This window comes from Moschus berezovskii, chromosome 10, assembly GCF_049115385.1.
Source record: "Moschus berezovskii isolate FMDL1 chromosome 10, NW_MosBer_1.0, whole genome shotgun sequence".
In the NCBI taxonomy this organism is placed as follows: Eukaryota; Metazoa; Chordata; class Mammalia; order Artiodactyla; family Moschidae; genus Moschus; species Moschus berezovskii.
The window spans coordinates 98,831,026-98,858,540 of record NC_142469.1 but is presented as its reverse complement, the minus strand read 5'-3'; the positions used below and the strand labels follow the sequence as shown (position 1 = coordinate 98,858,540).

The following is a 27,515-nucleotide window of genomic DNA, read 5'->3' as shown; positions in this document are numbered from 1 at the left end:
ATGCACATTACCTAGGCAACAGAGTCAAATCTGCTTTATTTCTGCCTTTATCTTTAAAAGGCTCCAGTATTTCCAAAGAGTTGTATTAAATACACACAATCAATGCATTTATCCGTTGATGACGATTTCTACAGCACCTACTCTGTGTCAGGCATGCACTAAGTTCTGAGGACACAAAGACGAAGGTGACCTCAAGTCCCCTGAAGATCTCAGAGACATCATGGCCACAAGGCGCCTTGGAGCCCCGAGGCACCAGATGGATGCTGGAGAAAATAACACGGCTGATGTCAAAAGCAGGTGCCAAGTTTGAGTTCTGAGTCATCTCTTCTACATATTCACAAAATTTTGGAACTTAAGATGCTGGAAACTCCCAGAACCACCTTTTATCTCTTACAAAGGCAAAGTGCTTACCTGCTAACAGAACATATTTCATGCCTTTCCTCTCCAAACCCTGCCCATCCCAGGATGAAAGGTTTTACTATGAATTAGAGAGGTGCCGCTTAATTGCATGGAGCCCCTGGGTGCAGCTGGCATCCTCTCTGTGGCAAAACCTGGACAGAAGGATCACAGGATCCAGTTCCCACCAAGGCTGGACCCTGGGACCCAGAGTATGACACAGCTCTGCCAAGACAGGAAGTCTCGGAGCTGTTCCGCTGCCCAAATTGCAAGAGGGTGACTGGTATCTGGATCCACAGAATCTCTGGGGTGACTGACTCCTTCTCCAGCCCCCCGACAATGAGCCAGCTCTGTCCTGGAGGTGCCAAGCACGAGGAAGCCCAGCTTGACAGTGTCCTCCACCTTGGATCTGGGTCCAGGAGCCTCAGATTTCACCTGAACCAGCATCCCTGTCTGTAAAAAAAAAAAAAAAAATAGCAGCATGCCCTTGGAATTCTGACTAGAGTAGAAATGAGAACAAAGCAGGTCCTGGAGGAAGAGCAGACTGGCTAAAAAGAAGTGTAGGCCGGTACAATTCTAACGCTTATTTACAAAGTGGTTTTAAACAGGCGCCGCACTGACATCCTGTCCTGGGTGCCAAACACCTATGTATAGCCCCACTTACACTCTGCCCACGGCCTGAGCACCAGCTGCTAAAGTGAGTAAATATATCCTTTCCCTCCCAGCCAAAAATGGGCTCCCCACCTTGGGAGAGCCTCCATGCGGTCCTGCCCCCTTGATGCGTGTTGAACCACTGGATCCCTATCACAGAACCCCAGGCACGTGCTTCCCACCCACCCCAGGCTCTGCCGCTGCAGAGCAGATGTTCAGACGCACTGCAAAAGAGTCCTTAGCCAATGTGGTTGTAAATAATGAAAAATAACCAAGTTGCAAATTTAAGTCAAGACATTTATTTATAACCGGTAATTACACTCTTGTGTTTTTCTCACCTTATTCCCTGTGGAAATAATAATTTGGGGTGAGGTCTAGCAATTCGAAATATCTAACATCTGGTGCTGGAGAAGCATCTTGAGAGTCCCTTGGACAGTAAGGAAATCAAACCAGTCAATCCTAAAGGAAATCGATTCTGGCTATTCATTGGAAAGACTGATGCTGAAGCTCCAATATTTTGGCCACCTGATAAGAAGGAGCTGACCCATTGGAAAAGACCCTGACACTGGGGAAAACCAAAGGCAGGAGGAGAAGTGGACAAGGGAGGATGAGATGGTTGGATGGCATGACTGACTGAATGGACGTGAGTTTGTGCAAACAACATATCATTGGCTGACATGAGCTTCTGCTCATCGCTGAGCAGAGATATTTCAAGTCTTAGGCTCCGTTCCTCCATGTGGACCACAAATTCCACTTTTTATTCCCTGGTTAGATGGACGCTAAGCACTGCACACTCATGGGTACACCAGGTCCTGTGTCAGGTGTGGCCCACGAGACCAGCCTCAGACATCTTTCCCTTTTAAAAACAAACATTTGTGGAGAGCAATGGCATCCTGGGCAGGCTATACCGGGAGCTGACTGTCCCCTGCTTTCTTGCACTCTGTATTGTGTCTGTGGGGGACTGAGGGAAACATGGGACTTCAGGTGTGAGACCCCTGGAAACTCAGCGTCTTCCAGTTCTGAGCATCAGTACAGATCCCACAGGTATCACAGTCAGCCAAGTAACTGGCAACCCCAAACTCTTTATAATAAAGGGCAAAAACCTGTGTTCAAGAACATCCTGGGTATCAACTTAAAATCAGAAACGTTAGGGCTTCCCTGCTGGCTCAATGGTGAAGAGTCCACCTGCCAATGCAGAAGACAGGGATTTGATCCCCGGTCCAGGAAGATTCCACATGCCATGGAGCACCTGAGCTTGTGTGCCACAACATGGAGCCTCTGTTCTAGAGCCCAAGAGCCGCAACTACTGAGCCCACGTGCTGCAACTACCGTAGCCTCAACACTCTCGAGCCTGTGCTCCGCGACGAGAGAAGACACAGCCATGAGAAGCTCGTGAACCGCATCGAAAGAGCAGCCCCCACTCACTGCAACTACAGAAGAGACTGTGCAGCAGTGAAGACCCAGCACAGCCAAATACACAAATGAATTAAAAAACAGAAACGTCAGGATAAATGTAAGTTATCGGCTTGTAATGTGAATCCCAAGTTTACATTTCCGTCACGTCCAAATCCAGTTGAACACAGTTAATATGCAGGAGTGTCGGCTTGGCCATTCACTTCCCCTGGGCCCGAAAGAAGCAATAGGCTATCCAGGTACTAACTCTGATGAGCACAAAGGGGACTTTCAGGAAACAGGTGGCACCAGGGGCCAGGCGGAGGGCTTGGGAGTCTTGCGGTGGTGGGGGGCCCTGCCAATCTTTCCTGCTGCTTACTCCCTCCAGGAACCTTCACTCTGCTCAGCCAGCAACCAGGATGTCAGCTCATATGACTGATGCCTCCCCACCGGCCTGGTTTTGCCGGCTGCCTCCTCCTTACCCAACCAGGCAACAAGTCCCTCCCAGTCTCTGACACCCACCCAGGTGGCTGTCAGCAGTGCCCAGAGACACCAGGCGGCTCCCAGCTGTAGGAGGGTGGGCGAGGTGCTCTGCTCAGGCCTCAGATGGTTCTCAGAAAAGAGAGATCCAGAAAGTCTGAGCAGGCCTCCTGCATTCTCAGGAACAGCAACTCTAAGAGGAATCGAGTTAAAAACTCAGTATTTTATCAATCCCAAGGCCAGAAATAAACTCACATGAGAGAACATTTGTTTTCCCCTGTTTAATACAGTAAGACTTAAAAAAAAAAAAAAGAATGGTAGTCATAGCATCAGGACAAGCTCTGCTTCAGTTTGTGGGCTGAGGAGTGATTTGAAGGAGATTGAAAGGATAAGCAATGAGAATGGGAATTATCTTGAAACCATGCTTTTTGTGCTTGAAAGCATATTATACACTGATTCTCATTTCTCAAGCTCCAAAGCCCCCCTTTTGATAATACATACTTTTACTATATTGAAATAAAATTCTCTAACATAGGCTAACCCCACACCTAATTTCACAAAAAGAAAATACATGCCTTAACAGTAACATAAGAAGTAATTCCCTGGTTGCTCAGTGGTTAGGACTCTGTGCTTTCACTGCCCAAGGGTGTGGGTTCAATTCCTGGTCAGGGACTAAGATTGCAGAAGCTACTCAGCAAGGCCAATAAAAACAACAATAAAGGAAACTCCCTGGTGGTCCAGTGGTTAAGAATCTTCCTTCCAACGCAGGTTCAATCCCTGCTTGGGGAACTAAGATCCCACATGTTCGTGTGTATGCTCCATCACTTTAGTTGCATCCAGCTCTTTGTGGCCCCATGGACTGCAGCCCGCTAGGCTCCTCTGTCCATGGGATTCTCCAGGCAAGAACACTGGAGTGGTTTGCCATGTCTTCCTCCAGGGAATCTTCCCGATCCAGTGATGGAACCTGCTTTTCTTCTGTCTCCTGCATTGGCAAGTGGGTTCTTTACCACTAGCAACACCTGGGAAGCCCAAGGTCCCACATGCCATGGGGCAACTAAGCCCCCATGCCACCCAGTGCAGTCAAAAAAAAAAAAAAACAACTCACCACAAGGGAAAAAAATTAATGGAAAGTAACATAATTTTGTTTAAATACATGTCTCATTATATAAACGCTTGGACACAACTACTCTAGCAGTTGCGATGAAGCTGTGAGAAGCCTGCCCACAGAAATTCATGGGGAATGTCTCTACTTCATCAAAGACCGATGGCAGCGTGTCTTGGTGGAGATTTAGATGCCTTCAGGGCACTGCCAACTTTAAATTCCTCTAGCTGTGGCAAGGAGGCTTAGCTGCCCCATGACATGTAGGACCTTGGGCTTCCCAGGTGGCTCCAGTGGCAAAGAACCCACTTGTCAATGCAGGAGACACAAGAAACGGAGGTTCCATCCTTGGGTCTGGAAGATCCCCTGGAGGAGGGCATGGCAAACCACCCCAGTATTCTTGCCTGGAGAATCCCATGGACCTGATTTTTCCAAGCAGGCAAAAACTCTTGACAAAGTTCTGAACAAAACAAAGGTCAAACTTCCCTTGATGTACTGAGGTGTTGCACTCTAGAAAATTCAAAGTACCCACAGTACCCTATAGCTGTGGGGAAGAAATAATTTGTGTCCATTTGTAAAATGGACCTGGTTCGTATGGTTCTCACCATGTGAATGTCCAGGAGCACGTCTCTGCAAAGGGAGGGGCTGATCTGAACAGGCAGAACATCCTGTACCATGACCCCAAGCAGTAAAAACCACTTTCCTCCAGCTCGTATAAAAACCAAAAACAGACCCATAAGCTTGCAAAATGTCACTGATGGGCAGTGACTTGATGGCTGAGAACTGCCCCTGCCTCTCTCCATGCCCGGGACTTCAACTTCACCTCTGGGAGGGTCAGTGACATCAGAGAATACCACCGATACCGAAAAGCACACAGTCCACAGCCAGTGCAAAGGGAATGCTAGCTCCTCACTTCCTTAAGAGAGAGGTCATACACTCACTAGAGTAATTTAAAGGACAGCACTCTGATAAATAATATAGAATATTTAACTGGGATTTTCATCTTGGGATCAAAAATGTCTTATTTGATTAATCATGAGCCCTTCAACTTGCTGTGAGTTGAGAACTACAGAACGATAATCTTCTATGAAGATGAAGGAAAGAAAAATCTAAAAAATAATATCAAAGAAGTTACAAGTAAATAATAAATGGTTTAATCAAGTTTTCAGCTACAGACTCTCCTGTGGCATGAAAGTTGTACATCCTTGACATTTAACAGTTTTTATCTCTACATTCATCCCTCAGTATCAGAGGGAGGCCAGTTCTAGGACCCTCAGGGAAATCAAATTCAAGGATGTTCAAGTCCTTTACAGCACAGAATAGTATTTTCCACCCACGGTTGATTAAATCCGAGGATGCAGAACTTACAATTAAAGAGGGCCAACTGTAGTTATGTTCGGGTAACACAATTTGGTCTACAGTCACACCATCCATAATGTGCTCGATCTTGTCAGACACACAGCTTGGATAAATTATATTCTTAACCTACTCAATCTATTCAGGTTCTCTCAATTTCTACTCTGTAATTTCATAAAGGAGCAGCTTATAAAGAATCAATGAATTTTACATCTGAAAAGAATCTTAGAAAGTATCCAATTCCTTCATCTGATCGTCATCTTATCCCATATCTTGTTATTTAAAACACCATGAGTGCCTACCATTTTAAGAAAAGGGAAAGATTTTGGTAAATGAAGGCTGCCAGTAGAAGGAAACAGCATTTCATAAATTCAAAATTACAATATTTTTTCAGTTCTCCAAGTTTCACCCACTATATAAAATTCTAATGTTTTCAATACACATTGAGACTTCGTTTGCACAGAAAAGCTTAACATCTCTCAATTTTTAATTTCAAGTTGCAAGCTTTGTATACCATTCATTATTTTTAATTAACTCAGATTTCCCTACATTTGCTCATGCTTTTACTTAAAAATGCAATGGTTTGAGACATCTTTAATTAATGATAATGGCTGTGCACTGTCATTTGGGCAAATATTAATCGTCATCAATCAGTGAAAGACAATGAAATCAAACCATTTAAATGAAAAAACAGAAGGACTATTCAGTGAGAGAAAAAAAAATAGCTATATTTGTTGACTACATTCAAAGGCTAGTCAAGTCCTAACCTGCACCATTAACGAACAGATCACTATTACTTTATGTTCTTCTAACAAAGATAAAAAACTAATCTACTTTTCAGAAGGTATCTGGGACTCTACATTTCTTCATTGTTATTATTCTTGTGTCAAGGAAATTCAAGGCAGCAGTTTGAATATCATTAAGCTTGTAGAGAAGGAAATTCTATCATTACAGAAATGCCATCCAGAAAAATGCAGTGTCACAAATCTTCCAAGTGCACCTGATCTCAGGTCATTCCAACTGGTGACGTTCTTGACAATGCAAGGTCTCTGGCGATAAACAGAGAAGTAAATACTGGTACTAAAGGTTTCTTAACAGCAGGCTGCCATGATTTGATTCATCTATCTTGTGATAAGTATCCTCAGCATCTGAAAGGACATTTAGAGTAACAGGACCATGGCAGGTGTTTCCAAGGCAGGCCATGTGCTGCAGGCCACCTCCGTGCGCATTACAACGGGTTGGTGGGGAAGGCCTTCCCAGAAGAGGGGGAAGGAACATGGGTGCCCCCATGCTCTGGTGCTCCAGGAGGCTATGGCTGTGGCGGGGCGGCAGGCTTCCATGGCACATTATCCGGGTCCCTGATGGAAGGTACAAAGTCCATGGCAGCAGGATCTTCAGCCAAAGTTTTTGTTCCACCAGAACCTGATCCCTGCAGAGCTGGGAGGACCACCCAGATGCCCCAGTTATATTCAGGGGCAAGTAACAGACACCACCGCAGTTCTGACACTTAAAGAGCTTTAATAAAGGAGTGAAGTCAATGAAGTCACTCAGTCATGTCCAACTCTTTGCGACCCCATGGACTGTCACCTACCAGTCTCTTCCATCCATGGGATTTTCCAGGCAATAGAACTGGAGCAGGCTGCCATTTAGTTCAAAACCCTGACAAGCTCTTTAGCTGGAATTCTATTCAAGACCCTGAGGACTTCCCTCGTGGTCCAGTGCTTAAGAACTCACCTGCCAAGGCAGGTAACACGGGTCTGATCTCTAGTCTGGGGAGATTCCACATGTCATGGGGCAACAAAGCCCACACACCCTACAACTACTGAAGCCTGAGTGCCCTAGAGCTTGTGCTCTGCAACAAGAGAAGCCGCTGCAGTGAGAAGCCCGAGCAACTGGAGAGTGGCCCCCACTTACTGTGACCAGAGAAAGCCCACGCAAAGCAGCGAAGACCCAGGGCAGCCATAAATAAATAATTTAAAAACTACAGACCCTGAAGAAGAATCCTAACAACAAATTACTACTGGGGGATGTGCCATAAGAAAGAGGAAACCTGAAGACCACCTCTTTCTAAGAAGTGCTACTGGACGGTGGGATTAAAGAGTTAAAAAAGATCATTATTCAGCCATAAACAGGATGGATGAATGGATGAAGTACTGCTTCATGCAACAACATGAATAAAGCTAGAAAACATCATGCTAAACAAAAGCAGACACAACAGGCTACATATTGTACAATTCCATTTCTGTGAAACAGCAGGACAGGCAAGTCCATGGAAACAGAAAGCAGAGAAGCAATTGTCGGAGGCTGGGAGGAGCAGAGACGAAGGGAGACTGCTGATGGGCACAGGGTTTCTTTTGTTTCCTTTTTTTTTCATTGTGGTGATGAAAATGTTCTGGAATTAGATAGTGGTGACGGTTGCAGAACTTTGTCAATATACTAAAAACCACTGATTTGTGCACTTTCAGAAGTGACTTTGATGCTGGGAAAGGTTGGGGGCAGGAGGAGAAGGGGACGCAGAGAATGAGATGGCTGGATGGCATCACCGACTCTGTGGACATGAGTGTGAGTGAACTCCGGGAGTTGGTGATGGACAGGGAGGCCTGGCATGCTGTGATTCATGGGATCGCGGAGAGTCGGACACGACTGAGCGACTGAACTGAACTGAATTATACTTAACTTTTTAAAAGGTAAAGATGTCAGTGCAGATTTTACAGGAGAGAAATTAGTTACAGAAAAACGCCACCATAAGTGGGTTTCAAAGAACCGAGTCACAAGAAATATACTCTTGCATTGCTGCAAGGTGAATAAAAATCAGTGTGAATTACAGAAAGAGAGAAAGAGAGGGAGTGGGAGAAACAGGAAGGAAGGAAGGAAAAAAAGTGTAAGAATAAAGGTTAGTAAGACAATTACTAAACCATCGAGCTTTCCTTGCACTGAACAAGCCCCAAATGATCACAAGGCAGTTAATTCCTAATTGCAAGCCCCAACCCCCAGATAAGAACCCAGATAAAAGGAGGCAAGGGCCGTTATCAATCCAATTACATCTAAATTTGCTTTACTGCAGGACACATTGGGTTTTCCTCCATGTGTGTTAACAGAGGAACATTTAAAAGGGAGGAAAAAATGGTTAAAATTCTGTTCCCCTACATGGAGGGGAAAACAAGAAGATACAGTTCTCTCCCAAGGTCATTGACCATGACCTTGGCCGAGTTACCAGCAACTGAACGTGTCTCTGTGCCTTGACTTACCCAGCTGTGAAAGTAAAACGCTAATAACACATCTCTGCTCCACAGGGTGATGTAAGGGGTAATTAGTGCTCTTAAGGTTCTTGGTGATCTTTATATTTGAGACAGGCTGCTATTATGAGGAAGCCTTAACAAACACCTTCTCTCCAGCAGTCAAGACCTGATTCTATTTAAAGACGTAATTTAATGAGATTTGTTGCAAAACCAAATGGAATGCTTGATCCATGCTTTTTTCACTCCATAAGCTTGTGTAATAAATGCACATTCCTATAGCTGTTTAACTTGGTGCTTTAATCATATTAAATAACTGAATTTTTGAAAACGAAAAAATGCTGAACTGTCTCATCCAATCCTTCACTTTTAGAGGCATTAGAAGATGAGGAATTAGAATATGTCCAAGGCCAAGCATGAGGGCTGGTGCTGCCCACCCCGTGGGGACTGTGGTTCTTTAACTACCATTTCTATACAGCTTAGAGGGACTCACCTATCACAGTTTAATTTTTATCCTGCTGGAATTTCATTCCATGCCCATGTATATATTAAAGATCTGAAAAACTAAAGATTTAGCCATGACAGAGCTGTCTCTAGAAGTGAGAGCTAAAAACGAGATGGCCATACTTGGTTCTTCCTGAGTCCAATTCCTTCATAGGGAAGAATTAAGTCAGGAACATAATTCATTTGCAAAGAAGGGGAACAAAACTGGAAATGCAGACAAGCACCATTTGGCAATCAGTACTTGTAACATCGACAGGAAGGGTCAGACCTTTTTTTCCCCTCGTGAGTAACCAGCTATATAATGTTTCCTCTTTCCGATAATAGCTAACAGTTTCACAGAACTACTACCTCACAGAGATCCGGCTCACTCTACACGCACAGGTGACTGCACTTGATCCAGTCATTCCAAAGTCTCAAATGGCTTAAAGTGACGTATCTAACAGAAATTACATGCCCTGTTCTTTAGAGAAATTCTGTAGACTTTAACCTGAAAAGTGAATTTGCATGTCATGTTAGGAGACAGAAAATAGGACTGGTTTTACTCAAAATGCTGGCAAATTTAATTTACCAGCTTCTCCCTCAGCTCCAACACTACCTCATCCTCAGGGCTGCAGGCACCTCCTCACCCCTAGCTGTCCTGATGCCAGGCTAGTCAAGCCTCTAAAGGGGATCTGCGAGGACCACACCATTAGTGGACATGGCATTACAGTGCTGAGGAGTGCTCTGTTTTTATAGGCACCAACAGTAATTCACTTGTTCTTTCTTTCCCCCCAAAACATTTCTTTGAGTCTTTATTTTACAAGGGACTTGTGATCATTAAAAGCAATACTGTGCGAGCCAAAGGAATGAAGCTCTAAGAGTGAAATAATAAAGCCAATATGCAGAGGTAAGAGTATCGACTCTGGAAGTTCAAGCCACACTTTGGTGCTCCTTCAGTGACCAGACAAACGCTCTGTATTTTCTGTACGGCAGGGAAAAGTAAGGCCAATACTTGCTTCTTTCTCCACTTACTTGCCATGATATATTTGTTATAAATTCCAGGAATTCAGGGTTTTATACGGTCTGGTCCCAACAGACTTTACAATGTTATTTCCCATTCGCACAGAGCCAGGAGGCCTCTGCTCTGGGCCTGTGTCCCAGGCCACACACTCCTTATGGAACGTCCTCCCAGCTCCCACCACACACCTCCCGGTCCACAAAATGCCCATCTGACCCATCTGAGTTTGGTACTCAGACCACTCACTCACCTTCCTCCAGTCCTCACACCTCTCTCCTTGGACTCCTTTGCTCGAAATTAACAGAAGATCAGTGTTCGGAATTCTGCCTCTGAACTGGACCTCCAAGTCTCTTCACTGAAAAGCCCCCTTTTTTGTTTTAACGTGAACTATCATCTACAAGCATTTCACTTTTCCTACTCAACTATAAGCGCCTTGAGGGTAGAGAATGATGTCTGACTCACTGTTATATACCTGCAATGTTTTACGTTATTATTTGTTAAATAAACAAGTGAACGAATGAATATGGGGAAAGGAAAACAAATTCCCCAACAACACTCGGTTTCAGAAGGAGATTAGCACCCAAGGACCCTAGTTACTGCTAACAGAAAGCTGCACTGCTTACTCCCGGTTGATGAAACTGAAAACCGTCTTCAGCACCACTGGAAGAAACTGTGAACTCAGAGACCAAAGTTCTGTGTCCTGGAAAAATCAGTACTTCCCACTCAGATTTTTTAAAAACTTTTTACATGCACCCAACATCTTTAGAAACTTGAGTATGTTTTGACATCTGGGGATCTGGGGTGTCAGCCAGACAGACTTGGTAATAGTATTTTCACACACAAACAGGGCATTTTCTGAGCTCAATGTTGTTAGTCATCCTAAACCAGGCTATGGAAGCCAAAATGCCCTCACTCTCATAAACAGGAAATAAGCGGGTTTGCCACATCAGAGCTGGCTCTATAATTCTTCCCCTGGTGGAAAGCTATATAATGGATACATACATTCCCAGGGTAATTCATTCCAAAGAGCAAATTTGCATCTAAGTGGCTTCTGGTAGCTTGACAGTCTACACTACTTATATAGCAATTTAAAAAGAGACTGATTCAAAGTGGGGTGGGGAATTAAAAAAAAGACCCTCAGGCTGCAATTACTTTCATCATCCTGTGAGAAGCATCGGCTGGGTTGACATTATCTACATGGAAGCAGGAACATAGGTCTTTTCTATTTTGTCTCCTGTTAAATATACCCCAACCCTAATAAGGCCGAATGAATACTGTTTATAGATGGAGAATATATGAATGCCACATCAAGTTCAATGTTTACATAAAGACTTTGTTCAGGAAGTCTATGCCCAATGAGACACTCTTAAAAGCTATTGAAATGTTTCAAAAGATGGCATACACTGGAAAAGGGACTTTTCAATATAAATCAAAAACAGCAATAACAGGAACCCAGTATCAACAGGGCCGGCTTGTCCAATGATTTCAATGGTGGCCTTGTTGGCTCAAAAATAATAGTGACTTATCTGGGGAATTCCAGCAGTAAAACTAATTCTCTGTATAAGAAGTCTTTCCAGATGATATTACTGCTCAAGTCAAACAGCCTCTAGACATTTCTTCTCTCTCTCCCTTTACTGTGGATAACTAGAACAAAAATTCAAACCCTTACAGGCAGGAATCAAACAGTCATTCAACCCTAAGGATACAAAGGAACTTAGTACTGAGCACCCAACACTTCTCGGGGTATCCCTGCCTGTTCCACTCTTCACAGCATCATGGGAATATCACAGCAAAGCTGGTGACTGATGGAAGTTCTCTGCTTCTCAGTGTATCAATCCGCTGACTGGGGGCTGTCTCCCAAGGGTGGGCTGAGACCCAATAAGGGTAACTAACAAACCAGTCTGCTGTCTCCTGAGTGCGCTGAGGACCGGCTCGGGGCTGGGGGCATGGGATCCCTGAATGAGAGAATACCAACACACAGGTACACGTGCATTCATTTGTTGGGAACTTTATATACATTTATCTCATTTAATCCTCAAGACCTGGGCACAGAAAGGTTCAGGAAATTGTGAGTCGTACTGCTGGGCAGCAGACCACCTCCTTCAGGCCACTGGCCTTGGCAGTGTGAGCGAGCCCTGGTCCATGATGAAGCCGGCACTACCCCAGACTGCCTGAAGGGGGCTCTCTGGCCACAGGACCCAGGAATTTGAATTTCCACAAGGTCTTCAAGTGAGTCTTAAACACTGTGAAGTCTGAGAACCACTTCCCTAAACATCATGAGTCTCAAGAAGGCCACCAGGATGCTTCTTTTCTAGAAAAGCATGAAACCTGAACAGAAACTCTATTATTCTCCAGATTCCATGGGACAGTCTCATATATATATATGCATGCTAAGTCACCTCGGTTGTATCCGACCTTTGCAACCCTATGGACCATAGCCCACCAGGCTCCTCTGTCCATGGGATTCTCCAGGCAAGAATACTGGACTGGGTTGCCATGCCCTCCTCCAAGGAAATATTCCCAACCCAGGAATCAAACCCATATCATGTATGTGTCCTGCACTGCCAGGCAGGCTCTTTACCACTAGTGCCACTTGGGAAGCCTATATGTATATGTAAAGAAGGTTTTTTTTTGTCTCCAGCTCAAACCTGATCAAGAGACTAAAGCTAAATTTAGTACATAGATTCTGGATACCTGAATCACACCACAAGTAGACAGGAAGTTCTGAACTCATGTCACTTACCCCAGGGCCTCCCGTATTTCAAATACCCTCCAGTATATCAAGTACCAAGAAAGGTTCAGTGAATATTCAGCCCAGAGAGTTTTTTAACTCTCTTTATACCCAGAACAGTTGCTTAGGGAGTCTTCTTCCTCCAGTTTCTGCTGTTCTTTCAGTTTCCATTAACAAAAACAAAGGCAGGTCTTCCCTTCCAGAGAGCCCTCTGTGTGGTTTTTATTAACAAGCAAAAGACTGGTTTCTTGGGGAAACAAAACAGAGTTTCCTTTGAGTGCCAGGCTGCCTCTGGCAATGCTGGGAGCAAGCAAAATTCAGGGAAAGGTAGACTCTGAAATGACCACTTTTCAGCAACACTCAAAGTTGTATGAAAAATTGTTTTTCAAAATCATTTAAATTACTTTCTGTGTGCAATTTTTAAAATTACGCATAAAAAGTGGAACTACTGTTTCCTAATTCATCACCAAGGCCAGTCGAGGTAACCTGTAACGAGCCAGGGAGATCACGGGGGAAGGGGAGGGGAGACCCCCGTGTTCAGACTTCCTGCCCCCAAGGAGCCGGGCTGGACGTGCAGAGACAGACTGGCTCAAGCTCACGGCCGCCCCCGGGCCGAGGTAAGCCTTGTCCTCCAGATGAGGGACCCAGGTTTGCAGGCCTCGTTTGAGCTCCCCAGATGCAGAGCCCAAGCCAAGTTGTGGGTACAGAAGTTTATCTAGAAGATGATCCCAGGAAGCCCAAGTGAGGGCCAGCGAGAGGGCAGAAAGCGTGTGAAAGGAGTGAAATGAGAAACCAACCGCCCTTGTACCTGGAAGAACTGTGGGGTGCACCCCAGAACCGTCACAGCAGGGCACAGGGAGGCTGGGGTGTCATCCACAGATGTCCACCCCTCCCTGGCTGAGCGCTGCCCCAAGGTCACACAGCCCGTAAAGGGCAGGCCCAAACTCAAACCCAGATGGGGCGGGACTCGAAGCCTGAGTGCCTGTCACCTGGCCACTCACCCCACCCTCACCCCACCCTCATCCCCACCACCCCACCCCAACCCCACCCCACCCTCATCCCCACCACAACCCCACCCTCATCCCCATCACCCGCACCCCACATCCCATCCCCACCACCCCCACCCCACCCCATCCCCACCACCCCCACCCCCATCCCCACCACCCCCACCCCACCCCCATCCCCACCACCCCCACCCCCATCACCCGCACCCCACCCCATCCCCCCACCCCCACCTACATTTGCACAAACACAGGCTCAGGTAACAGGTTCCCTGTTTTTCCTCCCTCCCCTCGCTTAATTTCTTCTCCCCCAACCTTCAAAACAGACAGGCTTCTCTTGGAGACATTCACTCACAGGCATTTAACTTCCTTCACAGGCTACACAACTACTACAAAAAAGACAATAAACCAAGGGGGAAGGGTGGTGGAGGAGGGATGGATTGGGAGTCTGGAATTAGCAGATGCCCCAACTACCACACATAGGATGGATAATCAACAAATAGCACATGTACACCCAGGGCGGATTCATGTCAATGTATGGCAAAACCAATACAATATTGTAAAGTAATTAGCCTCCAATTAAAATAAATAAATTAAATAATAATAATAATAAAACAAAAACAAAAAAACAAATAGCTCAGGGAGCTATACTCAACATCCTGTGATAAAGCTGAAAGGAAAAGAACATGAAAAAGAAGGTATATATGCATATAACTGAGTCACTTTGCTGTACACCTGAGTCCAACACAGTATTGTAAATCCACTATAATTCAATTTTAAAAAATCAGAAATTGATGGGGGGGAGTAAATAAATTCCATATTTGCCACGCCTTTGGGAAAGCAGTCCCTCGTGGCTGTTTTGTTTCCAACCCAAGCACATTACTGTGGAGCAGTGGAGGGGACAGACAGTGAATCCCTGGGGAGAAGCTGTCTCAGCCTCACAGAGCAGTCTCACCAGGAAACCAGGGTGGTGATAAACCGCCCAAGGAAGGATAAGAACAGATATAAACTGCAGTCGCGGGGGCACCTGTGGCAAGACCAGGGTGGTCCTGCCATATCTGGACCTGCCATATCTGGATACTCATGCTGATGCAGAAGCTTCAGTACTTTGGTACCTGATGTGAAGAGCCGACTCATTGGAAAAGACCCTGATGCTGCGAAAGATGAGGGCAGAAGGGGATGAGAGGATGAGACGGTTCGATGGCATCACTGACTCAATGGACATGAGTCTGAGTAAACTCTGGGAGATGGTGAAGGACAGGGAGGCCTGGCGTGCTGCAGCCCGTGGGGTTGCAAAGAGTCGGACACGACTGACCAACTGAACAACAGTCTGACTAAGCTAAGGCACCTGCACACACAGACATGGCTGTCCTTAGTTATAAAGGTGTAGCCTATAAGAATGGGCCCCTAGGACAGGTACTTAACGGTCACCTAACATATCCAAGTCCTCTTCTTATTCTGTATCCTTGCACCAAAAGAGAAAAAAAAAGTGAAAAAACAGGATTAACTGACGTGCTTGATTTTCAACTGCTAGGGGGGTGGGGGAAAAAAGGAGTCAAATTTGGCCTCTTTTGCCGTTTTCTGTAGAAATTTATTCCTGCAAGTACCGAAAGTATTATAGACTCTACAGTGATTTCTGATTATGATAAAATACATAGAGATATAACAGGCAGTGAATATATCCCTCAAGAATAATGAGTCCAACGAATGGACACACGACGTCTTGTGTGGAACGCTCAGGCCTGTAAAGCAGCCCAGGGCGACTTGAATTGCGTCCCTAACATAACCAGGTAATTAATTAGTTCCGCCATATTTTTGGTTTTATGACACTGACTTTTATATGCCAATAGTCAATGTAATGGCATTTTAAATTGGAGGGAAATCTCTAGAGAGGAGGAAAAGGCAGTATACCTTATTGAATCACAAATCTTACCATCTGATGTTTTAATACCAAAATGACCTAATAAACCTGCTTTATAATTAAATCGATCTTAACAACTTCTGTGTTTTTTTATTCATTTTTGGTAATCATGCAGAGATTTCCATTAGAAATCTGTTATGATTGTAATCAAGAATAAAAATTACTTCATGTGCTTGTCATGCTCAGTTTCCTGTGGGGACTTGGCCGGCTCCCTCCCAAGTATAGAAGGAATCACAGGTTTTCAGTGTGAGCTGAAGTCTCTCATTTACCAGACTGGAAAAATATGAAATGTGCGCCAATAATAGGCCCAGAAAGTCAGACCTTCAAATGACTGCCTCAAATGGAAATCTCACCCTTAAAAAAATAAACTGGCATACAAGTTTTCATTTTCAGGCCTTTACAAAATTTTAAAATTCATGACCTATGTGAAAAATTTGCCATTTACTGAAAAAGGTAACTGAATTGCATAAACTGTTCTTAAAACCCAATAAATTACTGCAAAATGTTTTTGCCTTACACTCAACTAAACAGAAAGATCAACTTTGGCATTTATGTTGGCTTTTGTCTCCCTGAATAACCAAGGAACTACAACACTAAATATCACGGGTGATTTTTAAGACTGTAATTTTAAGGAATATTACTTTGTGCGAAAACAATTATTTTCTATTTTCACTAAAAGAGTTATAATTACTAAAACGCATGGAATTCTTTATCAAATCAATTTGCTTGGCATCTGTGTTCTTCCCCTAAGAAATGAGAAAATATTCTTTCAACAGAGCTAAATAATCTCAGTTTGCAAGCAAACACAGCCTAAAAATATCTGGTGATACCAGCAGTGAAGAAAGGGAGAAATAACAGAACCTTACCATTTGCCGTATCCTTTTTAAAGTGATCCAGGAATTCCTCCAGAAGCTGGGACTGGTTAGGAGGGGGCAGCAGACCCTTCTGGTCCTTGGAGAACAGGTCACTGTCTGACCAGGAAGAACACAGGGTGGCTTTTGTGTCTGGTGGCCGGGCAATCAGAGTGAGCCCGACACTCTTCTCAGAAAACAGAGCCTCCATCTGCTTGAGGTCAAGATCAGACACGGCTTCCCCATTTAAGGTCATGATTTCATTGCCCTTTCTCAGCCCTAAGAAGGAGGAAGGGGATACCGAGGAAGAAGAGAGACAGATGACCGAGAGGAATATTTTAAGATGAAAGACGATTGCAAATTCAACCTGTTTAGTGTTCTCAAGGGCTCTTCTGTTGCTACCTTCAAAGAGAGCGCCAAACCATGTAGTAATCAGATTCCACTGATAACAAATTTCAGCTCTCTCAAGACTAGCATTAGAAGAAATAGTTTAAGAGTCACTCAAATTAATTATTCCTCTAAGTACTGCTCAGTGTGCTGGGAAATAACCTTTGGTGTGTCTGTCTGCCCGGCTGGCTCTCACCATCTCTTTCTCCAACCACCTGGACAAAGGCACAGGTACTCTGTGTATATATACTGTCTCTTTCAAAACCACACACACAAACTGTCTCACTATATACCCATATATGTGTGTGTGTGTGCATGCATGTGCCTTTGCATTCAAAATTTCTTTAAAATTCTAGGAGAAACTGCTTTCTGACAAACTCATGAGAAAATTTCTATGGCCAGACTGCACTGCACAGAATTAAGAGAGAAGAGAGATACCGCCTGCCACACGGACCTTCCCCATACGCCAGGCCGTCGGGGAGGACATCACTTATAAAGATGCGGCTGAGATGCTGGTGTTCATCCACCTGCGCGGTCACTGCAAACCCTAGGAAGGAAAAGAAAAGGAGAAAACAAGTCTAAGTTCCTGACACTAAGTCAATGGGTAGTATTTCCTTGACCATCTATGTATTCCGACATTATACATAAGCAGGGTATGTAGAAAGTCTAAATGACAGTGATTTTGAAAGCACAGATATCTAGGAGGGGCAGAAAAGGGGCAGAGTGTATCAGATCTAAAGGTTGAGGACATGATGCTACATGAAAATACCTGCCACAATAGACAAAGGACTGACTACAGGATTCCACTTCTATGAGGTACTAGGGCAGTCAGATTTAAAGCGACAGAAAACAAAAGGCTGGTTGCCAGAGGCTGTGGAAGAGGAGAGAATCGGAAGTTACTCTTTTACAACAGTCCCGGTTTTGCAAGATAAAAACAGTTCTGGAACTCGGTGGTGTTAATGGTTGCACAACAGTATGAATGTATTTAATGGTGCTGAGTTCTCACTTTAACCTGTCTTAACAATTGCTATGAAGGGAAATTATGATATGTGGTGGTGTTTTTCAGTCACTAAGTCGTATCCAACTCTGCAACTCCATGGATTCCAGCAATCCAGGCTTCTCTGTCCTTCACCATCTCCCAGAGTTTGCTCAAACTCAGTGATGCCATCCAACCATCTCATCCTCTGTCACCCCTTCTCCTCTTGCCTTCAATCTTTCCCAGCATCAGGGTCTTTTGCAATGAGTAGACTCTTCGCATCAAGTGGCCAAAGTATTGGAGCTTTAGCATCAGTACTTTCAATAAATATTCAGGACTGATTTCCTTTAGGATTGACTGGTTTGATCTCCTTGCAATCTCCTTGCAAGAACTCTCAAGAGTCTTCTCCAGCACCGTGGATCGAAAGCATCAATTCTGTGCTCAGTCTTCTTTAGGGTCCAACTCTCACATCTATACATGACTATTGGAAAAACGATAGCTTTGACGAGATGGACCTTTGTCAGTGAAGTGATGTCTCTGATTTTTAATACACTGTCTAGGTTTGTCATATCTTTTCTTCCAAGGAGCAAGCGTCTTTTTATTTCATGGCTGCAGTCCCCATCTGCAGTGATTTTGGAGCTCCCCAAAATGAAGTCTGTCACAGTTTCCACTGTTTCCTCATTTGCCATGAAGTGAATGAGTAGCCAGCCATTCCCTTTCCCCAGGGGATTTTCCCAACCGAGGGATCAAACCTGGGTCTCCTGTATTGCAGGCAGATTCTTTATCGCCTGAGTCACCAGGGAAGCCCTATATTATGTGTATTTTGCCACAATTTTTTTAATTGAGATCAAAAAAGTCTTATTAAAATAAATTAAGCTCACTTCAATATAATATTTGTTAAGAAACAACTCTGTATGGGGTTAGGCACTTTGAGTAGGTGGAAAAATACTTGAATGGCTACCGCTTGCCCTAAATAGGACTACATGGGACACCGAGGTGAGATGGCCCTTCTCTGAATGTGTCTCCCTCCATCCTCCAAAAACGCCCTCATCTGTGACTCCATGGTAGGAGGACACATTTCCATGTCTTGGTCCCATAATCCTGGGAGTTCTTTGACGACAGGAGGAAAGGGATGTCCCTTATTTCTTCCGTGCCTCAAGCAGAGCCTGGGGGATCATGGTCACCAAAGAGTATTTTTCCAAGTATCTCCCATCAGCCATTCAAATACAAAGAAGATTGACCAAAGGAGACCTTGGAGAGCAGGGTGAGACCAATAGAAACATAGACAAAATGCTCAGAGGTCTTGAGAGGAAAACCAACATAACATCTGGGGCCAGACAGATGCCTTAAAATTTAGAAACAAGGAACATCATTTCACACACAAAAAAAAAAATCCTAAAAAGGAAATTTTTAACATATTATGATCAGGTTGTGTCATTTTAAGGAAAATAATTATATCAATATATCTAACAAGAAATAGTCTTTCTACAGAGATATCTATTGATCATTAGCTGGCAGGCTAATACGATTTAGGGACTAAGCCACAACCACCACCATTTAATTATCAAGTTTCTCTGGAAGAAAACAAAGCAAGAGATAGGAAGGAACTTTAGGATATGAGCAGAGTTTATCAAGAGCCAAGTTTAAACACAGATAAACAGAAATGCAAGAATTAAACATTATGAAGTGATTTGGATAATACTGACCCTTAATTATTAAACTGAAGGTAAAGCAATGGGTAAGCTTTCTTCAAGGAAGTGAGACTTTTAGTCAGTCCTTGAAGGACAAGTTGGATTTACACACTCAGAAAGACGGGAATAGGGGAGGGGAAATGTGGGGAGCACCTCAGGCAGGTGAAGTGCTAAGAGAAAAGACGCTAAAAGAGCTGTCAGATGAATCATACGTCAATCAGCAAAGGACTGTGCCCAGCACACGACAAACTCATTGTGCTGTTACTATCACCATCACTGCAAATTTCCCTTCAGCTTTCATATTCATTCCTCTTAAGTGTTTTGGCATTTCCCCCTAATAATCATACATATATTTTCAGTCTGCTAATACAAATCAATAGGAATGAGGGAAGAGAAAGGAAGCTCAGAATCTCTTGTGATAGTTTCTGAAAATGGGAAGAAGAGAGTATTAGGTCCAACGATACTGGGGCAAACCAGGCAAGAAAGGACCAGACGGTTCTGATGAGCACGTTCCTCCTCCTTACCGAAGTCAGACACACCCCCCGTCTTCGTCAGCTGCACATCATACACGCTTAGTGGAAAGACTTCTATCTCATCATAAACCTACAAAAGGGAAGACCCACAAAATCAGAGGATCCGAAGTCATAGTATCTTGGAAATTTATTTTGATTGTTTCCAAACTAGAGGCCAATTTAAACAGAATTTTTTCCCCCGAATGACACTATTTTTTTTTTATTAAGGGGCCATGGATGGGTTTCAGATGTCCCTTACCAAAGCCGAATGTCCTCACCTGCTCCTGCATATATTCGTACGGTGCGGGAATACAGTACTCAACGTTCTCGCCCACTAACTTCCGAAGTTGTAGGCCATAATGGCTGGGTTCCAACTGCCTCATCTAGCGAGAAAAAGACAGCTATTCAGATGTGAATGTGAAATGTTCTTTCTAAATGCACCATTGTTCACTAAAAATCAAAGTGGAAATTTCTTTTAAAAATATCTTCTATAATTTGCTGAGTTTAAGTATATACAAGAACTCAAGTTTCAGTGTGCAAAAAAGAAAAAGCGGAAATTATTTTTAAGAAGGTTTTCTCTAAATGATACCACTTATCACTAAAAGCAAGAGATGTATTTTGAAGCAGTTATGGTGGTAGATATTTGATAACAGAATATTCCTCACCACTAGCAACTGCTCTCTTAATAGACAGGTAGTAGCTAAATTTAAATTGTTTCCTGTTACTAAAGTAATTTGTGAAATGTCAACCATCTCATATTCTGCAGACTTCAGAATTATGAATTTCCTGTTCCAATCATTTTTCACAAGGAAAAGGTATATATAAATACATATACACACATGCACATATATACACCCACACATTCTGTCTCAGACACATTTTCAACAATGAGCAATTATCTCAAGCCTATGTTCTATCTGGATCTAATTCACCCACTACATCTGACCTCCTCTATCAGAATATTTACCAACTTGATATTATTGTTATTGAATAATACTATTGACTGCCTGAATAATCACCTGACATAATGGAGCAAAACAAAATTAAATTCATTAACAGTACAAGCTCCATATAAAGTCAAAGTGAAAAAGGAGAACTAAAATGAAAGATTCTCTAATAAGCATTTGTGGTAAAGAGCTACCAAACTCGACATTTTTTTAACCATTTCATATGTTTGCATTTTCTCTGAAAATTTAAAAATATTTCAGCTCTACTGCGCCATCTGGTGGTCTGAAAGCATATTATCTGATGCTGCTGAGTCTGTTTCATGGATCTCAGAGGGCTCTCTTGTAAATATATATCATAAACTTTCTTTTCAGAAATAAAACCCAGTTTGAATAATGAATAAAACACCATCTTATAACAATCTCTATGAAGCAACTGTGAGTGGTATCGAGTGTCTCATTTAATTCGGAGAAACTTGATAAAACTAGCATCAAATCAAACCACTGCAAAGTTTATGCCACTTTCTCACAGAATACCATCTATAAGTACCTTAAATAACAAGACTTCATAATTATCCCAGATATAAAGGTATATATACAGCATTTCAGTAAGATAGCTCAAGTTCTTCACGAAGGCCTGGGACCATGACTCAAACTATTCTTCTAAAACATGGAGAAAGAGAATGCTATAATTAATGTGTTAATTAACAAATTTGTTCCTTCCTGTAGAAAGTGAGGTCTTAAACACCACACAAATTAAGCATGCAAAGGAGGGCAACATTAATGATTATTTCCATTCATAAAGTATATTTCTACAGCAAAATCCACTACCTTGCAGGCCAGAGTCAGAATATCTTCTACTCTGGTTTCCGGCTTGATCATCACAGTCACGGCTTGATGATCCTGAAAGTGAACATCAACCTGGCTCTCCCACGTGCTGTCTCGGGGAACGCCATCCACTGCTGACCCGTATAAGTGTAGCAGGTCATCCACCTGTTTCAGGATCCCAAAAGAAAGGGTGGGTTTGACAAGCAAATGAGGGAAGCCATGGGAAAATGCCCCCTGAAGTTAGAGTTAGCACTTTTGCACTCCTCACATCTAGGGCTTCTTACGACCCTCTGGGGCAGACAAGCCTGGAGTTTCTTCATTTGTTTAACCCACATGCAACTGATGCCCTGGGAGGCTGACTGAAGTCAATCAACTCCTCCTCCTGTGCTCTAGCCACTTTCCCTCTTAGCCCAAGTTAGCACAATGCAGTCAATGAAGGGCTGCTCAGTATCCATTCTTACTGCTCTGGAATTGTCCAGATGACCAGGAACTCCATGAAGTCTATGTCTAAGCCACGATCCGAGGGAATTTCAAATACACTCTCAGCCATGGCCTCTGAGGCCTGCCTGCATACTAAGCATGAACTGCGCTTAACTTAATCCAAGCACGTTTCTCTTCTTTCTACTTGTTTTTAAAAATTACCCCCTAATCCTGGACTAAGTGTTTTTCCATCTTCAGCTAGACACTCGTTCAGAAATCATCCCCAAACATACCATGTTAGAAGCTTTTCTCAAGGAAGCTTTGTTTCCTAAACTTCACCCTCACAGTAACTCCATGACCTTATGCTAATATGTTCTTCTATGATTTATAAATAAAAATAGTTAACATTAAATATTAAGCAACTTAGAAATGTTCCCTTCTGGTTAGGCTCTCATATTAGTCTGGTGGTAAAGACAAGACTTAAGGATTTGAAATCAAAAGACTGAGGTTCAAGTCACACCACTTAACAAGCAGTAGGGCAGGACATTTCCTGTGCTCAACCTCACCTCCTATTTTGTAAACAGGGATGTTATTAATACAACACAATTGCTTAAGTTTACCAATCAATAATACAAATTTTGGGAACAAAAGAGATCATATATGTGAAAACACCTCACACACCAGAAAATGTTACATACAGATTCATCATCAATACATCACATATACCCTACCTATCATACATGATAGTTGTCACTGACAGGTTTTTTACTTTGAATTTCACGCATTTAAAAAACACCCACAAACACACATGAGATTCCGCTATTTGCTAAGTCACTTCAGTCGTGTCCGACTCTTCACAACCCAATGGACTACAACCCACCAGGCTCCTCTGTCCATGGGATTCTCCAGGTAAGAATACAGAAGAGGGTTGCCATGCCCTTCTCCAAGATTCTCCTATACCATAGGATTAAAATACTAGAATACATAAAGAAATATATATTAAAAAAAAAAACAGGCTTAGGCAAAGAAAGGGAAGAATCAATCTTCTTGTGTTGCCTTTTAAAATGTGGTGCTCATCTTTGAAGTGACATTTCTGGCTCTGTCACTTCCTGTCCATTTTCCTGGAAAGATGATCACAGCCCAAAATGCACATGAACCACTCTTGCCAAAGAAAAAGAGAGAATGAGAGAGAAGCAAAGGCCTGGAGCCAAGGACTCAGGCAAGCAGCACGGACCCCAGGGTCCCCTGCAGGGTCCCACCTCACGTGGGTCCCATTTTCTTCTCAGGTTAAACCTCAGGCACGTCTGTCCATCTGAGCAGCAATTTCAGCCAGGGGCGTCAGCAACAGGCAGGTACGGGCTTAAAGGCACAGGCCCCGGTGCTCAAACTCCGCTCGCTCAGAATCAAACCAAACCCCGGCAGAGGTCACTGTGGAGTAAGAAACCGCAAAGCCAGAGCCTGACTGCAGCTGCAAAGCAACTCAGGGCTGTACTTCCAGAGCAGAGCGGGGAAACCTGACAGGATGGACAGCTGGGGGAGGGACACGGGGCATACAAACCCACAGCTACCCTCGCCTCCTCCCAGAGAGACCGCACGACTGCTTGCCAGTTCACTCACCACTCAGAGCCCTGAGGCAGGCGCTGTCCCAACTAACAGGGAAAAACAGGGGGCTCAGAAAATTCTAGAAACTTGCCTCAGCTCCCACAGCAAGCTGTGCCTGTCGTACTGTGGGAATTTGAACCCGGGAACCCAGTGTGGGCCTGGGCTCCCACCACTGCTCTATAGAAACATCAGCCTGGCAGTTAGTCACCTCTCGCAAAAGGGGCACGGGCCAGCTGTCAGACTCCTTTCGGTTACTCTACGAGGCACGCCATGTGCTGGCTCCCCCGACCCCGACACGAGCACTCAGCCTCCAGACCCCGGTCACCTCCGCTTCTTTCTTACCCTCCCCAAGCTCCTGGCCTCAACTCACATATATCTTTCAACCTTATTTCAAGTGCTGCCCTCTTTCTTAGGAAGTCTCCCCTGCCCTCCCCTGACCCCCAACCCCAACTCCACTCAGTTAGATGGGTCTACACTCCGATGTCCCTGCAGTGAAGTCCAGCCTGCTTGATAGTCATTTCCAGGCTGTTCTCAGGTCCCCCAGGTGCTGAGATGAATGAATGTAGCAGAGGCGCTGTCTTTCCCTTTCTCAGTCTCCTTCACCCTTCACACAGTGTATCATTCAGCCCCTCACAGAGTATATCCTTCAGCCCCTCACACAGTGTATCTTCAGCCCTTCACAGAGCATAACCTTCAGCCCCTCACAGAGTATATCCTTCAGCCCTTCACACAGTGTACCACCCTTCAGCCCTTCACACAGTGTATCTTCAGCCCTTCAGAGTATATCCTTCAGCCCTTCACACAGTGTATATCCTTTAACCCTTCACAGTGCATAACCTTCAGCCCTTCACAGAGTATATCCTTCAGCCCTTCACACAGTGTACCACCCTTCAGCCCTTCACACAGTGTATCTTCAGCCCTTCAGAGTATATCCTTCAGCCCTTCACACAGTGTATATCCTTTAACCCTTCACAGTGCATAACCTTCAGCCCTTCACAGAGTATATCCTTCAGCCCTTCACAGTGCATAACCTTCAGCCCTTCACAGAGTATATCCTTCAGCCCTTCACAGTGCATAACCTTCAGCCCTTCACACAGTATATCCTTCAGCCCTTCACACACTGTAATCCTGCAACCAGAACACACCTAATGCATGGGTGTTGAACTGGATCCAATGAGAAATTCAGTCACGTATAGGCTTGTAGGGTAAGAGCTGCCCATTTTCATTATCTTATGCAGAATCTATTTCCACAGTGTTAAGTTCTTAATCCTCCCTAAAGTTTCAAGAAGAAAAACTAAAAGAGGATTACTATGGAAGAAGTTCTAGGCTAGAGAAAACTATGCAAATGAGAAGATGGGAAGAAGGACAAAAGAAACATTCATATTCTATTCAAATAAACAAAGTGTTGTGCCTACATGTGCTCTGAGGAAACATTTCCTGAGTCTACACTGCTGACCTAAAGTCACCTGAATGATAGAGAAGAGGTCTATCAACACCAAGGCTAGGGAAGGTTCATATTCTCTCAAGAGATCCTAGAGTGACAATTTACACACACACAGCCTATAAGTATTTTTAAAATAAAAGGTGAAATATGGCTGTTCAAACGGAATACCAAGGATGTAGAAGGGATTCATTAATTAGAACTAGAGAAAGAAAAGACTACATGGTGCTTATACATCTCCTAGGCTGTTAGAAGATTTGCCCACTTGGGGAAAAAAAAACAAAACACTGGATTGATCCTCTTAAGGGTCAATGTTATCCACACTGAAATCACATGCTTCATTTTCAGTGAGTCAGATAAGATATTCTCTCACCTTCTTTTTCATAAAAGGAATAGAGAATCATGAAAATAAACCCAGCAAGTTGATGTGTCTGGAAAACCCTTTCCTCTGTTTACCCTTAAAGATACTACGTTAATCTTTTAGACCCCCACCCAGAAGTCCTTGGCTGGCTACCCCTGTCAAGACTATCACATACCCGTTCACCCACTCCATCCCTCCCTACCCAAAAAATTAGCTTCCCGTCAGCCGGTTCAAGGTTTCCAGTTCTCGAAGGAGACAAACAAACCAGCGAAAATACAATAAACAGACAATCTGGGTCAAATCCCAGCCTTGTCAGGGCTGGTTAGCTCATGTCTCTGGGCTTCAATTTCTTCACCTTTACAAGGGGCTGGAGCACACCAGTCCCACTGAGAACTCGGAAGACCAGCATGAGGAAGGGCATTTGAAAGGACTACATAAACTGTAAAGGGCCATCAACAATGTAAAAGATCGCTTTTGAAGTGCGGTGTGGATTATGGAATTACACCACACTAGGCTTGACCACTAAATCAAGTCAAAATCACCGTGGATGGTGACTGCAGCCATCAAGTCAGAAGACGACCGCTTCTAGGCTTGAAAGCAATGACAAACCTAGACAGTGTGCCGAAAAGCAGAGACATTATTCTGCTGACAAAGGTCTGTATGGTCAAGGTTAGGGACTTCCCGGTGGTCATGTATGGTTGTGAGAGTTGGACGGTAAAGAAGACAGAGCACCAAAGAATTGATGCCTTCGAACTGTGGTGCTGGAGAAGACTCCTGAAAGTCCCTTGGACGGCAAGGAGATCAACCCTGAACATTCACTGGAAGGACTGATGCTGAAGCTGAAGCTCCAATACTTTGGCCACCTGACATGAAGAGCTGACTCACTGAAGAAGTCCCTGATGCTGGGAAATACTGAAGGCAGGAGGAGAAGAGGGTGACAGAGGATGAGATGGCTGGATGGAATCACTGATGCAATGGACTTGAATTTGGGCAAACTTTGGGAGACGGTGAGCGACAGAGAGGCCTGGCAGGCTAGGCTGCAGTCCATGGGGTCGCAAAGAGTCAGACACGACTGAACAAAGGCTTGACCACCATAATTCAACAATGGTCACTGTAAAGAACTGCATGAGAATCAGCCCTTGCTCCAAAACCCAGAGGAACCGTGGTGACTACTGGTGCCCAGACCACCATGTGGTCCAGTGCTGAGTGGCCATCCACCAAATGGTAACATCATTGAAACGCAGCCACAGCCACTTCCATTAAGGTGTGCCCATCACTTCCGCTCTCCAGGTAGGGCAGCTTCTACAGAAGCATTTCTTATTACCATCACATTAATGGCCTTGAAAGCACATGTCAAATTACTTTTGCTCAGTGTGCCTCAAGGACAGAAAATTGAAACTCCGTGGGTTCTCACAGCAGATGCTTTCGGATCAAATGGCTTGTAATTACTACTTGGATCTCTGAAGGGAAGTGAGTGGCAAAATCACAATCTGGCCGTCACAAAATGGGCCACAGCAACCACAGTTGCTGATAAAAGGAAGGTCTATTAGCAAGTGAGATGAGGGAAGAACACAAAAGGCGTTCGGTGCTCTTGGCTGTCTTAACGCAGCAAAATGTCACAGAGGAGGAGGTGATCATTTCCTTCCTGGGTGGATGCCCAAACATCAGTTGATATGAAAGGGAAACAAAGACCTATCTATGTACCATCCATCCAGCATGTACGACTGTTACGCAGGGT

The 27,515-nt window shown here is 44.1% G+C and overlaps 1 protein-coding gene across 4 annotated transcripts in view; it reads right to left on the bottom strand.

Annotated features, from left to right (window-relative positions):
• Window positions 1–27,515, bottom strand: part of TIAM2 (TIAM Rac1 associated GEF 2) — a 141,923-nt gene that overhangs the window by 45,978 nt on the left and 68,430 nt on the right. For 3 of the 4 annotated variants that reach the window (XM_088840852.1, XM_055433875.2, XM_088840853.1), the window contains exons 10-14: window positions 21,957–22,118; window positions 20,460–20,564; window positions 20,194–20,272; window positions 17,457–17,549; window positions 16,631–16,894 (exon numbers count right to left, since the gene is read on the bottom strand). In XM_088840852.1, coding sequence (XP_088696978.1) covers window positions 16,631–16,894; window positions 17,457–17,549; window positions 20,194–20,272; window positions 20,460–20,564; window positions 21,957–22,118 — 703 coding nt within the window. Of the gene's footprint in view, window positions 1–16,630; window positions 16,895–17,456; window positions 17,550–17,771; window positions 17,789–20,193; window positions 20,273–20,459; window positions 20,565–21,956; window positions 22,119–27,515 lie in introns of those variants that run through there. The other variant, XM_088840854.1, reaches the window with a different exon arrangement.